Source organism: Sphaeramia orbicularis, chromosome 21 (genome assembly GCF_902148855.1).
Source record: "Sphaeramia orbicularis chromosome 21, fSphaOr1.1, whole genome shotgun sequence".
In the NCBI taxonomy this organism is placed as follows: Eukaryota; Metazoa; Chordata; class Actinopteri; order Kurtiformes; family Apogonidae; genus Sphaeramia; species Sphaeramia orbicularis.
The window spans coordinates 28,766,596-28,783,212 of NC_043977.1; the positions used below are offsets into that span (position 1 = coordinate 28,766,596).

Genomic DNA, 16,617 nt, shown 5'->3' on the forward strand with positions numbered 1-16,617 from the left:
TTTATCATTTATACATGTACATTATAACTTACAGATCACAGTGGATCTACAAATACACAAAACAGGCAGAATATTGTTAAAATTGTACTAACTTCTCCTAAGACATTTCAGGTTATTCACATTTTTTGCAAAATTATACTTTGCTTTAGTGTAAATACATGAAAATATTTATATTTCCAAAGAGAAACATTTGGAGTTGTTATTATTTCTATGTTATTATGATAGTATTTGACTGGTCCTGCCCACCTGGGATTGAATTGGTCTGAATGTGGAACCTGAACTAAAAGGATTGTTAATACCTTAGTGTAATTTTTGCATTTCACAAATTCATCCCAGGGGCCGGACTGGACCCTTTGGCGGGCCGGATTTGGCCCCTGGGCCGCATGTTTGACACCTTTGCTCTACATGATCAGTGTGATATTTTTGTTCATGAAAAACCTGATGTATACAATTAGATACATGCAATACATGGATAATCCACCAGGGGGGAGGAATTCATTCACCAGAGGCCTTTCCAGTGACACTACAAGACTGTCATTAATGAAGAAGGAGGCAGAACTTTGCCAGTTTTGAAAAGGAATTACCAATTTGTTAGACATGTTTGTGTTATACCGTGTTTTTGTTTGTTCAAAAATAATAATATTTAACCCTTTCATGCATGGTGGTCACTACAGTGGACAGCTACTCTACAGCTGTTCTCTTGTATATTCATAGGTTTTGTTGTTTTAGTTCCATATATTCTCTCTGTAGCTCTTTGAGATTCTGCTGAATGAAAAGTGCTTTATAAATGCAATTATTATTATTATCGTTATATCAGTGGACACTTATGCATCATCCCATTCACTGCAATTCATACCATTTCTGTAACCTTGCTGTTCTTGATAAACCTGATCTGAAGAAATTCATTTTAAGTCAATTGTTAATTGTTATTAGACTGTAACAAACACTTTTCTTATTCCAAAAAAAAAAAAAATTTTTGTCTATTATCTCCATGAAGTTAGTAATAACTAGTATTAGAGTATGTTCAAATGTGAGAAAACATCAGATTTGCTGCATGAAAAAATGTTTTTGTTTCATAGTTTTTCTTCTTCCCACTCCTTTTCGAGTGCAGATGAATGATTTTGGAATTTTGATTTTGCATTTATTCTGTAAATGCTCGAAATAAACAAAAAAATGAATGAATGAACAGCTTTCACACAGTTTATCACTTTCTGATAATGGGTTTTAAATCCATGTTTCTTTGCTTCAAAAATTAAATGCATGGTATCCAGCTGAGCAGACGTGTTTGTAACTCCATGAAAAACAGGTTCATAAAAAAAATTTTAAAAAATCAATTGCATTGTTTTTTTAATGCCTAAAGATGAATAAAAACACTCAAGAAAAAAAATCTCGACTCATGTTCTCATAATTCATGCATGAAAGGGTTAAGTATTGAGACCCGATGCATCAAATATGATACAACGCTGAAACTCATACGTTCATTCATTTTCTGAACCTGCTTTATCCTCACTAAGGTTGCGGGGGTCACTGGAGCCTATCCCAGCTACTTATGGGTGAAGATGGGGTACACCCTGGACATGTCACCAGTTCATCACAGGGCTGAACATAGAGACAAACAATTACTCTCACATCCACAGGGTGGGGAAGCAAAATTTACAATATTTTGAGGCAGGGATTGAAAGACAGTGTATGACCAATTAGTTTATTGAAAGTCATGAGAATTTATTTACCACAAGAAAATTTACATAATAGAAAATGTTTTTATTCTATGTGTCCTCCTTCTTTCTCAATAACTGCCTTCACACGCTTCCTGAAACTTGCGCAAGTGTTCCTCAAATATTCAGGTGACAACTTCTCCCATTCTTCTTTAATAGTATCTTCCAGACTTTCTTGTAATAGTTTTGCTCACAGTCATTCTCTTCTTTACATTATAAACAGTCTTTATGGACACTCCAACTATTTTTGAAATCTCCTTTGGTGTGACGAGTGCATTCAGCAAATCACACACTCTTTGACGTTTGCTTTCCTGATTACTCATATGGGCAAAAGTTTCTGAAAAGGTATGGATAATAGTGTTAGGTATGATTATGACATCAATATATGTTTGGTTTCAAAACAACTGATGTAGTGCCTGCTGAGAAAAAACAACTAAATGTTCATTGTAAATTTTGCTTCCCCACCCTGTATATGCAATTTAGATTAACCATTTAACCTATCAGTGCATGTCTTTGGATGGTGGGAGGAAGCTGGAGTACCCGGAGAGAACCCACACAGACATGGAGAACATGCAAACTCCACACAGAAAGGTCCCACCCCCACTGACCTTCTTGCTGTGAGGCACAAGTGCAACCACTGCACCACCGTGTTGCCGAAACTCATACATGGACATTGATATTGGAAAAAAACATATTTTTTGGTTGTTCAGAAGGACCAATAAAGGCTCCTGTTTCAAAGAACTGGAATTTTCTGTCAGTGATTTAATAGTTCAGGCTTTATGAAGAGTTAAAGGTGATTGAGATATGCTCCAAATGAGATACTTTGAAGGCTACGACATAATTCAGTGTAAGTTTTTAACAGCCCTACTGGTGATCCAGTCAGCAAACTATGAATTTCCCTGGCAACGTGTACTAGATGAAAAGACCAAATGAGATGGACAAATGTTCGAACCGGACTGCCAGCACTTCTTCACACAGGAAACAGTTGGAAAAGACAGAAAGAAAATGAAAGACAAATAGAGAAAGACAGAAAAATAAGTGTTAACAGCAAAATGTTACTGTGCATAATGATGTTCATGGTGAATTCCACAAAATACACATAAATACCCATAAATACTCCATCATCTGAAATAAAGTAACCTACATGGTGGACGTCAAAGACTTGAATACACTGAAGTACTGGCCAAGGTATTTCATTTTGACTGGAAAAGCTGCCATTAACCCTTTCATGCATGAATTATGATAACCTTGGCCAAGATATTTTCCCTGAGTGTTTTTATTCCTCTATAGCAGGGGTGTCAAACTCATTTTAGCTCAGGGGCCACATACAGACTAATGTTATAAAGTGGGCCAGACCAGTAAAATAATATAAATAACAGCATAAAAACTTCTAAATAATGTAAACTCCAAAGTATTCTCTGTTTTTGAGTAAAAAAAAAAAAAAAAAGGTCAAATTCTGTAATGAAAATGTTTACATTTACAAACTCTACTTGAACATAACATGAACAACCTGAAAAGTGCAATTTTAGCAAAATTATGCTTCAGTTTATCATTTACACATGTACTTTATAACTTAAAGGTCACAGTGAATCTACAAATGCACCAAACATTTAATAACAGGTAGAATATTGTTAAAATTGTACTTACTGCTCTTCAGACATTTCAGGTTGTTCATATTGTTCTGGTTGTTACATTTTTTGTAAAAGGGCTAGTGTAAATGTAAACATTTTTGTGTATTTGACTTTTTTTTTTTTTACACTAAAACAAAGAGGAAAATGTGTGTTTTTTCATTATTTATAGGTTATTATGATCGTACTTTACTGGTCTGACCCGCTTTAGGTTGAATTGACCTAAAATGATTTTTACATCCTTGATTGTTAAAATATTCAGTGTAATTTTTGCATTTCAGAAATTCATCCCACGGGCCAGATTGGACCCTTTGCCGGGCCGGATTTGGCCCCTGGGCCACATGTTTGACACCTGTGATCTATAGGCATGAAAAAAACAATGCAATCAAGTTTTTTTTTTTTTTTTTTAAGATGTTACAAAAATGTCCACTCGGCCAGACACCATGCGTTAAATTTTTGAAGCAAAGACACATGAATTAAAAACTAATATAAGAAAGTGATATGGAAAACTACGCAATACAAACACTTATCATTCACTTTATGGAGATAATATGCAAAAAAAAAACAACTTTTTGTTTAAAAAAAAAAAAAAAGTTAATTACAGTCTATTAATAATTAGCAACTGATTTACACTAAAACATGTTACTGCAGATGAGGTTTATCAAGAACAGCATAGTTACAGGAACAGTATGAATGTGAGTCTATGGGATGATGCAGAAGTGTCCACTGTGTCGGCTGAATATGCAACTAAAACAACAAAACCCATGAATATACAAGAGAACAGCTGGAGAAGAACTGTCCACTGGAGTGACCAGTATGCATGAAAGGGTTAAGCTGCTGGAACTTGCACCAAAAGCGATGATACATACCACTGTGTTTGTGATATTTCTGACAGTGATATCAAAAGGTCTTTGGTTTTCTTTTGTTTTTCTTGAGCCGAGGATCAGTAAAGTTCATCTGCGTCTGCATGCGTACCCAGAATGATCTTGGTTATAAACAGGGTTCCCACTCATTTTCAGCCACTACAGATACAAGTTATCGTGTCTTGCACTAATCCATTCCCCCTCAGTCTTTGACAGTGTTCTTTCCTACGGTTGTAACTTGCATTTCCCCAGATTGTTTCTATGTTTATTACTCAGACATTTGATACACAGTCACTTTAAATCACTGTTTTCACTTTAAATCACTGTGCCCTGAAATATGCAAATACTGTACACTGACAATACATTTAGTTTTATACAGATTTTTAAATTAGAAGTGTTTTGTTTACCGTATTTTACATTAAGTTTTTTTAGAGTATATACCAGTGTTTTTCAACCTTGGGGTCAGGACCCCACGTGGGGTCACCTGGAATTCAAATGGGTTCGCCTGAAATTTCTACTAATTGATAAAAAATTAAAACTTACTAATAAAAATTTACATTATATAGCCTAAATGTTGCCTAAAATTAACGTTTATTTGCAACATATTATAGCAAACTATTACACAATCAAAGACAAATTAATTTTAGCAAATAAAATGTCTGGGGTCACCTGAAATTTCTAATAATTTATATAAAAAAAAATAAAATAAAAATTAAAACTTACTTATAAAAATGTACATTTTGTAGTCTAAATGTTGTCTAAAATTAATGTTTATTTGCAACATAGTATAGCAAACTATTACACGATCAAAAACAAATTAATTTTAGCCCAAAAAATGTCTCCGTTTTGAATGTCTGGGGTCGCCTGAAATTTCTAATAATTTCTAAAAAAAAATTTTAAAAATTAAAACTAACAATAAAAATTTACATTATATAGCCTAAATGTTGCCTAAAATTAACGTTTATTTGCAACATATTATAGCAAACTATTACACAATCAAAGACAAATTAATTTTAGCAAATAAAATGTCTGGGGTCACCTGAAATTTCTAATAATTTATATAAAAAAAAATAAAATAAAAATTAAAACTTACTTATAAAAATGTACATTTTGTAGTCTAAATGTTGTCTAAAATTAATGTTTATTTGCAACATAGTATAGCAAACTATTACACGATCAAAAACAAATTAATTTTAGCCCAAAAAATGTCTCCGTTTTGAATGTCTGGGGTCGCCTGAAATTTCTAATAATTTCTAAAAAAAAATTTTAAAAATTAAAACTAACAATAAAAATTTACATTATATAGCCTAAATGTTGCCTAAAATTAACGTTTATTTGCAACATATTATAGCAAACTATTACACGATCAAAAACAAATTAATTTTAGCAAATAAAATGTCTGGGGACACCTGAAATTTCTAATAATTTACAAAAAATTTTAAAAAATTAAACTTACTAATAAAAATTTACATTTTATAGTTTAAATGTTGTCTAAAATTAATGTTTATTTGCAACATAGTATAGCAAACTATTACACGATCAAAAACAAATTAATTTTAGCCCAAAAAATGTCTCCGTTTTGAATGTCTGGGGTCACCTGAAATTTCTAATAATTTCTAAAAAAAAAATGTAAACATTAAAACTTACCAATAAAAATTTACATTATATAGCCTAAATGTTCCCTAAAATTAACATTTATTTGCAACATATTATAGCAAACTATTACACGATCAAAAACAAATTAATTTTAGCAAATAAAATGTCTCCGTTTTGAATGTCTGGGGTCGCCTGAAATTTGTGATGTTAAAATGGGGTCACGAGCCAAAAAAAGTTGAGAACCACTGGTATATACTAACCTTCATGTTAATCTGGTTACTAACCTGCCTCTTTTGTTTTGTTTTGTTCTTCTTGTGCTGTATGCAAAACTGCTGAATACTTGAATTTCCTTCAGAATTAATAAAGTATCTATCTATGGCCATAATTTATCTATGAAAAATAATTATGACAAATGCATCATAGAATAATGCAAACACACCCACAGATTACAGAGTAACACTTCATTAGTCTGACAAACTGGAGTTACAATGTTCAACTGAGCAATTCCCAACACAACTTTCTCTCCTGCACTTCCTCTAAAAATATTTGTAAATTTTCAATAAATCACTGAAAAACTATTTCTTTTGTTTCATCTCAGTTTAGACACACAAGGTCACAAAGCAGGGGGAGAATAAACCATTTTTCCAGGATAATTTAACCGTTTCCAGGACATTTGATCTTTTTTCTCATTTTCCATACGTTTCCAAATTGGTCGATCATTTTCCAGGACATGTGGGAATGCTGATAAAGTCTACAATTATACAAACGGTTCTGATTTTAACTCATCTGTAAAGAAATGGCCGGCAAATGGTGAATATGGTATTTAACAACTGGTAAAAATGGAGAAAAATGTGATGTTCTGATGTAATTAAATAATGTAGGAGGGTTTTAGTTAAAGTTGTAGCTTCAGTATCTGATCAGAATGAACAGTGTTTCATTTGTATTAACGGTTTCTTCTGTACGCATGTATTATTAACTGAAAAGTGGGTTCGGTTCCATCTATAAATAAACTACAGGAGCTCAAAAGTGTTATTGCAGATCGTATGAGTGAAAAGATTAACATTCTTAAACAGGGTTTCTGCAGGTATCAGTAAATGTAATGCCTTTTTTAGTGCCACTTTAAACAAATGTAATACAATTTTATATATAGTTTTATATATACATGACAGTTTTCCACCAATAGGCTTTAACTAGATTCTGAATAGTTCCTCCTCCAATCACTTCTGCTGAAACTGGCATTTTCACATTTGCTAATATTCCCTCTGCTCTTTCGCCACAGCACGTTGCATTCCAAGCATCTGGTGTTGTGACTTCATGCATTGACCATAAACAATAGCCAATTAAAGGGTTCCACCTGTCAATCATCACACTATACTTCTGATCAAAATTATTAAATGTTTATATAATCAAAATAAATCATGAATAACAATGCTTTTTTTCCCACCATCAAGTGTATTTAATTTTTTTAGTGCCTCTGGACATCAAATTTAATGCTTTTTAATGCCATTTAAGGCCTTAATTTTCACTAAATCTATTTAATGACTTTTAATGCTTTTTACTGACCTGCAGAACCCCTGTTAAAAGGTATTACACTAAATTCCAATTGTTACTCAAAGACTCATCAGATAAAATTAGAGGAAACATTGTTAAAGCTTCACCATCTTAATCAAACATCAACAGTTCAGTATATCTTCGACTTTAACAAGTAAAACTTCTCTTTTTGTTTTATAACGCTAAAATCCAGAAGTAAAAAAAGAAAAGTACAACAGCGGTACAGATGTAAATAAAGACAATTTTTGTTTATTGACGCATAAAACATCCTTCAAACAATAAACCCATTTTAAGGTAAGGTCTCTGTACAATGCTTACTAAGCAGTTTTATTTATATAGAAAACGTATAAGGGGCCGTGCTCAAAATCACAAGGCTCCTTCAAATTTAATGGCAGGTACTCTGGAAAAAAAAAAATTACAGCATTCCATCAACAAATATTTTCAAGCAATAAATATGCATTTATAAATAGTGTAAATTTACATCAAAATAAAAAAAAAAAAAACACAAGGTAAAGTTCACTCTTTTTTTCTATGTGCAACCCTCTTTCTCTGTGACTTGGCTGTTGTTCGTCTACACAGGACATCCTCTCCCCTACCTCAGGTAACCACAAATTCACCATATTCCAGCAAAACAAAAAAGGAAATGTTTTAACAGATTTTTTTTTTATGTAAATGGGAAAAAATGTTGCAAATAATGTGTCACTCAACTCTTCACATTGCAAAACTTTTTTTACGCCGTTTTCCTGACCAAGGAGGTGTCTATCTAACATACAAATACCAGCTATGCTAAATACTCATCTCATGGAGGGGAGGGAACAAAGCTTGTGTCAACCCACAAAGAAAAAAAACAAATGGGAAAAAAAAAAAAAAAAAAGGAAAACGAAAAAAGTCAGTAGTCTTTGTGTGATGATTTTGCCAGTTCAAAACATAATATGTACAAAACTTTATTTCATAATTTTTTTATGTTGGGTTTTTGTGTGTTTTCTAAAGAAGTCCAGCTGGGCCAGCAGTAGAACAGTCTGGTCATAAAGACAGGAGGAGCTGCCATCCCCCTCCAATCCACCAGGGGGAGGCATGCCACTCTGGGCAGGTTGCATAGACACACAGCTTTCAGCAGCTGCCATATGGGATAGCTACAGAGTGCAGTTAGGGGACTGTCGGCTTACTTCCTGAATATCAGAAAAAAAAAGGTTCCCGGAGGCTTTCCGAATAAACTCATTGTGGTTCTAATTGTCCTCAGAACAACAAAATTTTAGCATCAAGAGGAGGAAGGCAGGGGACTAGCCTGTGAAAAGAAAAATGGACATCCTGAGCTCCATCATGTTCAGAACAGGTGTGGACATTAAAGAGGTCTCCATCATTTATGTACAAATCAATCCACTCCGGTGTGAAATTGACTACTACTCCTGGTGGGTTTGTAGCTGATACTTACAAGTGTGAACTGGTCATAAACCTGCATGAGGTCCTCTATCTTGTACTGCTCTAGCACCACAAAGTTGTCCAGGTTAGTGCTCCCCCTACGGGCACAGTCCTGGCAGTGCACTACATAAGTTTTCCTGCTGTTGCTCTCACTGGTTACAAACAGCAGGTCGAACACCTCCACCTGGAAAAAAACAGGAAAAGGTGAGTATGGTTTGTGTTAAAGGAGGGATATTTGGCTTTTTTTTTTTAAATGGTATTATGCATTTTAAAACATTTCCCTGTGGTCTACATAAATTGTAAATGCAGTACTTGGGTCTGAACTCTACATTTATTAAACTCCACAGGCCCATTTTCAACCTTATTTGTGACTAATGACACGAGACAGGTCATTTTGAGTGCTGGCCCTTTAACCCTTAGGGGTCTGAGCCTATTTTGGCTGTTTTTGAGTACTTCTGATTTTGCATTTATATACTACATAAAGAAATGTTTACTATACCCATGTTCGGTATCTTTTATTTCAGCAGAACTTCATCTGCCTATTATTTTTTCACTTTAACCTACTATATCAACATACAAGGCCAAAAAACACACAAAAAATATAAAAACCAATTTGAAAAATGTATATAATTTATTACATAAATAACACAAAGATGCTTAATGAACCTTTTCAAAGACTTTAAAAGTGAATATTGGTTCTAAATATTAGGTATATAAAATCAAAATTGTAATAAATTAAAATTATAGTTAAATATTCGACATAGAAGCATATCTTTACATCGGCATTTTCTCACCCCCCTCCCTTTTTTTTTAACTATTAGGGTCCCCAAATACACAAATAAATATACTGAAAACTAATAAAAGTGGGTTTAGCAAAATATGACCCCTTTAAGACCAAATCCCAGAGCAGGTGAGTTCTGGTGGGAACATCCTCACCTCACAGATACTGCAGTAGTGAGCCGGCTCGTTCTGGGTCCTCCCGTGCCAAACTAGTTCCTTCCCAGCAGCCAACAGAAGCTCCCGCTGCATCTGACACTGTTTCAATGTCCGCAGCAAACAATACCTGAAGCAAAAAAACACATTCAGTCTCTGTGTTTGGTCATATTTCTAACCTTATATTACTTATTTAAAAAAAAAAAAAATTCACTCACTTGATCATCTCAAACAGCTTGTGATCAGACACTTTGATGTTCCGGGCCATGTTCCAGGAGAGGTGGATCATGGGAACGATGGATTTGACACTCTGCAGTTTGTTCCACTCGTAGCGCTCCACTGCCAGCTTGTACTGATGGGCTGAGGGCACCGGAAGAGGTTGATTCAATTAGTGTGTGGATTTGTTAACACTTGTAAAGGATACAATCTTGTCAATGGCACCGTTTCTCATCCATAAAGCTCTTGTGATACCAGGGTTCCTACAGATTTCCACAACTTAAAATTTAAGACCTTTTTAAGACTAAGAACAGAATTTAATGCCCATTTCTCAGCCTATTTCATGGTCATACTGGCAACAATTCATGACTCCTAGAATTTAGGAAAATGTACTTTTTTACTCCAATGCCTCCATTCCCACCGCTTCGGGTCATTGATTGGTTCCTAGTTTCAGTATAAATTGTCGAGTTGGAACAGGTGGAACTGAGCAGAATAACGTTACTTTCTTTGCAGCTTGGACATTTCCCAGGCACATTTGAACATAACATAGCCAACAAGTTTATGGAAACATAACTTAAGACCTACCATATCAAATTTAATACCTTTTAAAGACTTTTTTAAGGTATTAAATGAAGATTTGTAAGTTTAAGACATCTTAAGACCCTTCAGGAACCCTGGATACAATACTGAAAGAAAGCATCTGTTTGTGTTTGACATTTCAAGACCTTAATAAATGTTTATAAACACCATTTATTACCACTTTCACATCCTCTTAACATAGGGGAATTCCTGTCTTTGCTGAATTTCCCTGCGTCTTTAATGCATTTATACCCAACGTTCCTCTATTGGGAGCTTTGTAAAGCAAGGCACAACAGGCTTGAAATCAGTTATTTAAAGACTTCAATCAAGACAAAGAGGAGATGTAACGTCTGAGCCCAGTCCCCTCATCTCACCTGTGAGGGGTCCAACATTCCATGCAATATTGTTGCACCAGCCGATGGCCTGAACCCAGTGGATAGTTCCTGTGTTGAGCCACACCAGGTCTCCAGGACGCTGGATGAACCGATAAACAGGCACATTGGTCTCGTACAGGTCCTCCAGGTTAGGCCACCATGAACCCATCAGGAAGTTGATGTTGTTCCTATTGAAAGATGCAAAAAAACATACATAGATATGAGTTTCAACCACAAGGGAAATCATTCCATGTTCAAATGATTTTCTGAAAACATACTTTTCACAGAAGTCGTTGATGACACCCCAGTACGGTTCAGGCACAGCAAACCACTCACAGTCTCCAGGACCAATGTTGATGTTGACTGAACAGAAATTATTGTTTTCTTGGTGACCTACAAAAAAGTAATTACCATTAGTGACAAAAGTGGTGAGGGCAGTGACACAGACGTTGCATTGTTCTTTTCTGTGGATGCATACCTGGAGTCCTGCTCCCTGGTACCTTCATGTAGAGCTGGACAGTGTTCATACCCAGGATCGTGTGTCCTACGTGGCTGAGCAGGTTACCTGCTGACACCACTCTGGCGAAGGCTGGCAGCTTCGATAATTCCTGAAGCTGCTGCTTCCATCTGCATAGAGCGAATGTTACATGTTACACAGTAATCATAGACTGTTTGGTCAGGATGTGGGATGTGTGGTAGATAACACAGTCACTTACTTCTTTTCATCAGAAAGGTCAATGTTAGTGCCAAATTTGAGGTGTTTGAACGGTCCTTTCCTGCGTCGCATCGCACTGATTAGAGAGAATAACACTTAATAAGAGGAAAAGAAACTCAGAGTGTGAGGACTGAAATCTGATGGGACAGATAACTTACCTGTCTGAGGAACCGGCCTCTGCTTCAATCTCCTTCTTCTTCTCATTCTCTTCCTGCCACAAAATTCAAGATCAGAAGTAAATGGACTAAAAGCTATTGGATTTGTTGAAAATTAATAACTATGTCAGTGCCTTTTAACTGGGACGTTTGTAGATGCAGCAAAAATACTACGATCTCATCAACATCACATCAGTAACAAACCATGTTGGTGACATAGTCAATAAACTACAATGACGCTGCATTTGTTAGAGTCATACATTCATATAATGTGTTCTATCTGTATGAGTCGGACACTGACCCTTAGAGACTCCTGGAAGGAGGACGCCTGGTACTGGGCGTATTTGATGATCGTGGTGTGGGAGCGGCTACTCTCGCAGCGCCACATCTTCCTGCTGCCACTGGGGTCCCAGTTCTCGTCTGTGGGCTGGGCCAACTGGGTCCGGACCTCCACCAGATGGTCTGGGTTGGCCTCTACCAATGTTTTGGTAGAGAACAGGCCAAGGTCTGAAGACACACAAGTTCAAGGAAAGTAAATACAGTGAACACAACATTTATTAGAGGTTCAGTGTGTAATATTTACTTTTATAAAGTGCTGATATTGGAGATTTCAACCAGCTGTATAAAGCCTCACCCTCCCTTGGTGCTCGGGGCTAAAACCTCCAAAAAAATCCCCCATTAGGAGGCTATAAATTCTCTAGATATAAATGGCTGAATGTGAGGTAACAAAACAGTGAATCATAGTTTGATATTATTATACACTAATGAAAATATAATTATGAATATTATATTACCTTCCTGCACTTACATCCTCCTAAATTTCAAATATAAAACCATTAATTCTAAAAAGAGATAATGTTTTATTATTTATTAGCACCTATTACCAGTCAGATTAAACAAGAAATCAAAAATATTTTGTTGATACATGTATGGATCTTATTGATGATAGAGCAGAGGATGACACACTGGAGGTTTTTTTTTTTTTTTTTAATAATATAGTACCTTTGGCTATGAAATTATATAATGCATATAAAGTGAATAAATGGGGAGGCGGGGGTGTCATACATGCTATTCTCAACAAAGTTACATAAGTTGAAAATTAATAAGATTTAGAAATAATAACACAGATGGAAATCATAAGGTTCATAAAAGAAGGGCAGGTTTAAAGCATTCAACACAATGTATTTGGGGGAATCTCCCCCAGAGAGACGTCCCAGTAAAAATAAAATTAAATAAACAAACTGTGTGATTAGAGTATTACGCAACAGGACACCAAGTCACGGTGACAGAAAAGCAGGTGTTTGTAAATTGTAATATTCTCTGCGGCAAACGTGCAGTAACATTTTCCACTTGCAGGTGGTGCTGTTGTCATACATGTCAAGTCCATCTACACAACACACTCCAAACCATGATTACAGACACACCCACAGAGCCACGTGAGACTGTCAAACACAGACGCATCCAGTCTTCATGCACACAACTACCATCAGTACTGCATGTAAATAAATAGCTGTACTCAGACCAACCGTAGCGTGTGTTTTGTGCATTTCTGGCGCTGCTTCTTACCCAGTTTGAGCGCTCCGGCCAGTCCTCTGATGACGGTGACGGGGTTGGCAGGGTTGGTGCAGAACTGATGGAGGGGAGGGAAGAAGGCATCCCTCTTGTTTTCTAGCTGTTTGTTCAGAGAGGAGACACATGAGTAGTCAGGGAATGTGGACTGAGAATTAACACATTAAAAAGGACTTGAAGTGTTTGTATTGGATGCTGTAGCCAAGATACTGTTAATAACACACACAACAACATCATGAATACTTCTCCTTCTATGGAGAGGCTGAACGCACATAAATACTGGGCGTCGGGGGGTTGAGTTTGTCCTTTGGCAGTGGAGGGGAGGGCGGGCGAGGGGGTCGCGGTGGAGGACACTTGTCCAAGAGGATGCTGCTGGTCGACAGGCCGTTCTTTCCCAGGTTCCTGTGGAGAGCGAGAGACATCAGTCATTTCATCAGCTTCGGTAAAAGCATGATGTTAATGAGGAAAACAACTAAAAATGCACCACGCTGTGTCGCACACAAAACAGGGTACTTGACATTTGAAACTGCAATAAATTATAGTTAGGCCTGACACAGTTTTTACATAATTGCCATATCTTAATTATTTAAAAAACAGAGACTATTTTACATAATTGAGATAATCGTCACCTTGTCTGTGTAAACAAAAATATTTTATCATTATTTCCACATTGTTAATGAGTTGTGTCTTGTTGTTCCTATGCTGTTCAGTTCGATGAAGAACTAGCACCACAAACAAATTTGTTTGGACCGTAAGTGGCTCTTCTTCATAAAGTGAGTAATTTAACTATTATTAGAGTTCTACTATGGTGGTGGCATAAAGTTAACAGAATAGACAATAGTACAGTCAAGTGGAATCATTTATATAACAATGACAAATTCAATATCGTGACCGCGTGACTACAGTCAGTACATTTTAGCCCCATCTGTAGAACATTGAAGTCATTTAAAGCTCCACATTTCCTTTACTTTGATATTAAATTCAACAGTTATATACATTCATTTAATAAATAACATATACACATAATGAATTTCTGATATAAAGATTTCCAGGCTGATTCATTCCGTAACTCTACTTTAAAATTTATATTAGTGACGTGCACTATTGATAACCCAACCAAAGCTTTTTCAAATGATTTAGTTCTACTTCTTGATCTCATTACAGCAGATGAAATAGATATGAGAAGGAAGGCAGAACAAAATGTTTATACTGATGGCGGTTGTATTTAGAGGTCTGGAAGCAATACAGACCACCCAACATTTGGAGACCTGAGCCCCCATTGAAAACCTCTGGAAAGTGATCAAAAGGAAGACAGATGATCGCAAGCTATCAAACAAAGCCGAGCTGCTGCAATTCAGCACTAACAACGTAAAAGACTGATGGAGAACATGCCAAGACGCACGGAAAAAAAACAGTGAAAAAAAAAAAGGCTTATTCCATCAAATACTAATTTGTGAACTATTCCCAAACTAATACAATTTAGTTTTGTTTTAAAAATGAAGATGAACTTGTTTTTCTTTGCCTTATTCAACACACTCCGCTTTCAATCATTCTGACCGCTTGCAGTTTTGCTGCAAGGACAGAGTACATCTGACCAATGAAAGACAAGATGACCCAGTATTTCTGAGGGAAACCATGTCACACTGAGGAAGCGCATAAAAAACCCACGGTCAGGAAACACCCAAATAAGGAGAAAGTAATGCTTAGTGACAGGAGCAGGTTTAAAGCATCATCTCAGGTCTTACACAAATGGAAGTGGAAGACAGCAAAACCAAAGATGCATCTGTGTCTGACAGCGGCTCAGACCTTATAATGCTAAATAAACATGTATTCTATTTGTTCTCGGAGACACTGAGAGGCAGTCGAAATGTCATGACATTTCCCAAATGCAGCACATCAACACATTACACACAACTACACACCATTTCACAAGTAAACGTTATCTGCTGCTGTGTGCCATAAAGATGCACTGATGTGAGGAGTGTTATCTACACACCATAACAAATTAATTCTTGAGCTACGGATGGGCCACTTTACTCCGTTTGCTCCTACTACTGCTACTATTAAATAAATATTTAACAGACATTCAAAAATGGTATCATGATGGTATCACAACCTCCAACATCTCCCCTCTAACAGGTAAATGCTTGTAGATTTTCCATCTGGTGATTAAATCTTGGATGGCTGGTGCATATACATACATCTGTGCTTCTGTCCTCTGCTGTCTGTGATGGAGCTGGACACAAGTGTTAAATTATGACCTGTTCCTATTCTGCCTCTGATTGGGTCTGAGTGTTACTTTTTTTCTAACCCTGATCATGCAACAAGCACTAACCAATTAGAGGGGTATTAGGGGTAGGGCTTCATAGAATTCAGTTTTATTTATATCGTGCCAAACATAATTAGAGCCCAACTGATATGGGATTTTTGGGGCAGATGCAGATACTGATATTGGGGGCTAAAAAAAAAAAGCTGATATCTGATATATTGGCCAATAACTGATATGTTGGCCAATATATGAAATAAAAACATTGATATAAGCAGGATATAATAGTTTTATATTAGACAATGGTGGACATGTGGATTAACAGTTGCATCTTTGTTTATCTCACAAAGATAATTTACACAACTTTAAAAATGCTGTGTAGTAGTCTTCTATTAGACTAATATGTGACCTGTGGGGAACCACGGGTTGTAGATGTGGTAGTTTTTATGCTGGGGAGAGCAGACTTTTGGGAAAAGACGTGAGTCTATATTTTATAAGTAGTGACACAAAAATTGTTTAGTTAAATCATTCTTTAAAATGTAAGCGACAGTTAATATACAGTATTAATACCCAGAATGAAACTGTGAGGTACACAGGAAGTGCACGGACGGGGATGGACAGTTTGTAGGAGGGGGGGATTGCAGAGTCTGTGACACACAAGCAGAGTGACAGAATCTCCGTAGCAAAAAAGTTAATACATTGGTTACATTTTGTCCGATGTTGATTAATCAGTGATACGCTATAATCGGTCAGGCTCTAATCATAATACATGATTATGTCACAGCACAATTTCAAATCAAGGCCTTAAACAGAGCAATTTATTATTTTGACCATTAAGAAAATACGCTTGGCTAGTGGATTTTTTCTCTTACTCAGTACCCTCGTCCACTGAGTCAAAGACTTCAGTTTGGACTCTGGTGTGAAATAATGTCGGTATTGTACAGGGTGTCCACAAAGTCTTTCTACAATTTAAAAAATGTATAACAGAAGCAACTGATGAGATATGTTAATCAGATTTGTTCTATACCCTAAGTGGTA

General features: G+C 36.0%; 1 protein-coding gene across 4 annotated transcripts in view; it reads right to left on the reverse strand.

The window, feature by feature from the left end:
- Nucleotides 1-7,580: 7,580 nt before the first annotated feature.
- The window catches only part of kdm6a (lysine (K)-specific demethylase 6A), a 54,669-nt gene continuing 45,632 nt past the window's right edge, over nucleotides 7,581-16,617 (reverse strand). For 3 of the 4 annotated variants that reach the window (XM_030124396.1, XM_030124393.1, XM_030124397.1), the window contains 11 exons: nucleotides 13,586-13,715; nucleotides 13,311-13,416; nucleotides 12,046-12,251; nucleotides 11,748-11,800; nucleotides 11,591-11,665; nucleotides 11,353-11,501; nucleotides 11,153-11,267; nucleotides 10,875-11,062; nucleotides 9,924-10,065; nucleotides 9,709-9,835; nucleotides 7,581-8,956 (listed from right to left, as the gene is read on the reverse strand). In XM_030124396.1, the coding sequence (XP_029980256.1) occupies nucleotides 8,726-8,956; nucleotides 9,709-9,835; nucleotides 9,924-10,065; nucleotides 10,875-11,062; nucleotides 11,153-11,267; nucleotides 11,353-11,501; nucleotides 11,591-11,665; nucleotides 11,748-11,800; nucleotides 12,046-12,251; nucleotides 13,311-13,416; nucleotides 13,586-13,715 (1,522 nt within the window). In that variant the 3' untranslated portion in view covers nucleotides 7,581-8,725. The remainder of the gene's footprint in view (nucleotides 8,957-9,708; nucleotides 9,836-9,923; nucleotides 10,066-10,874; nucleotides 11,063-11,152; nucleotides 11,268-11,352; nucleotides 11,502-11,590; nucleotides 11,666-11,747; nucleotides 11,801-12,045; nucleotides 12,252-13,310; nucleotides 13,417-13,585; nucleotides 13,716-16,617) is intronic. The other variant, XM_030124394.1, reaches the window with a different exon arrangement.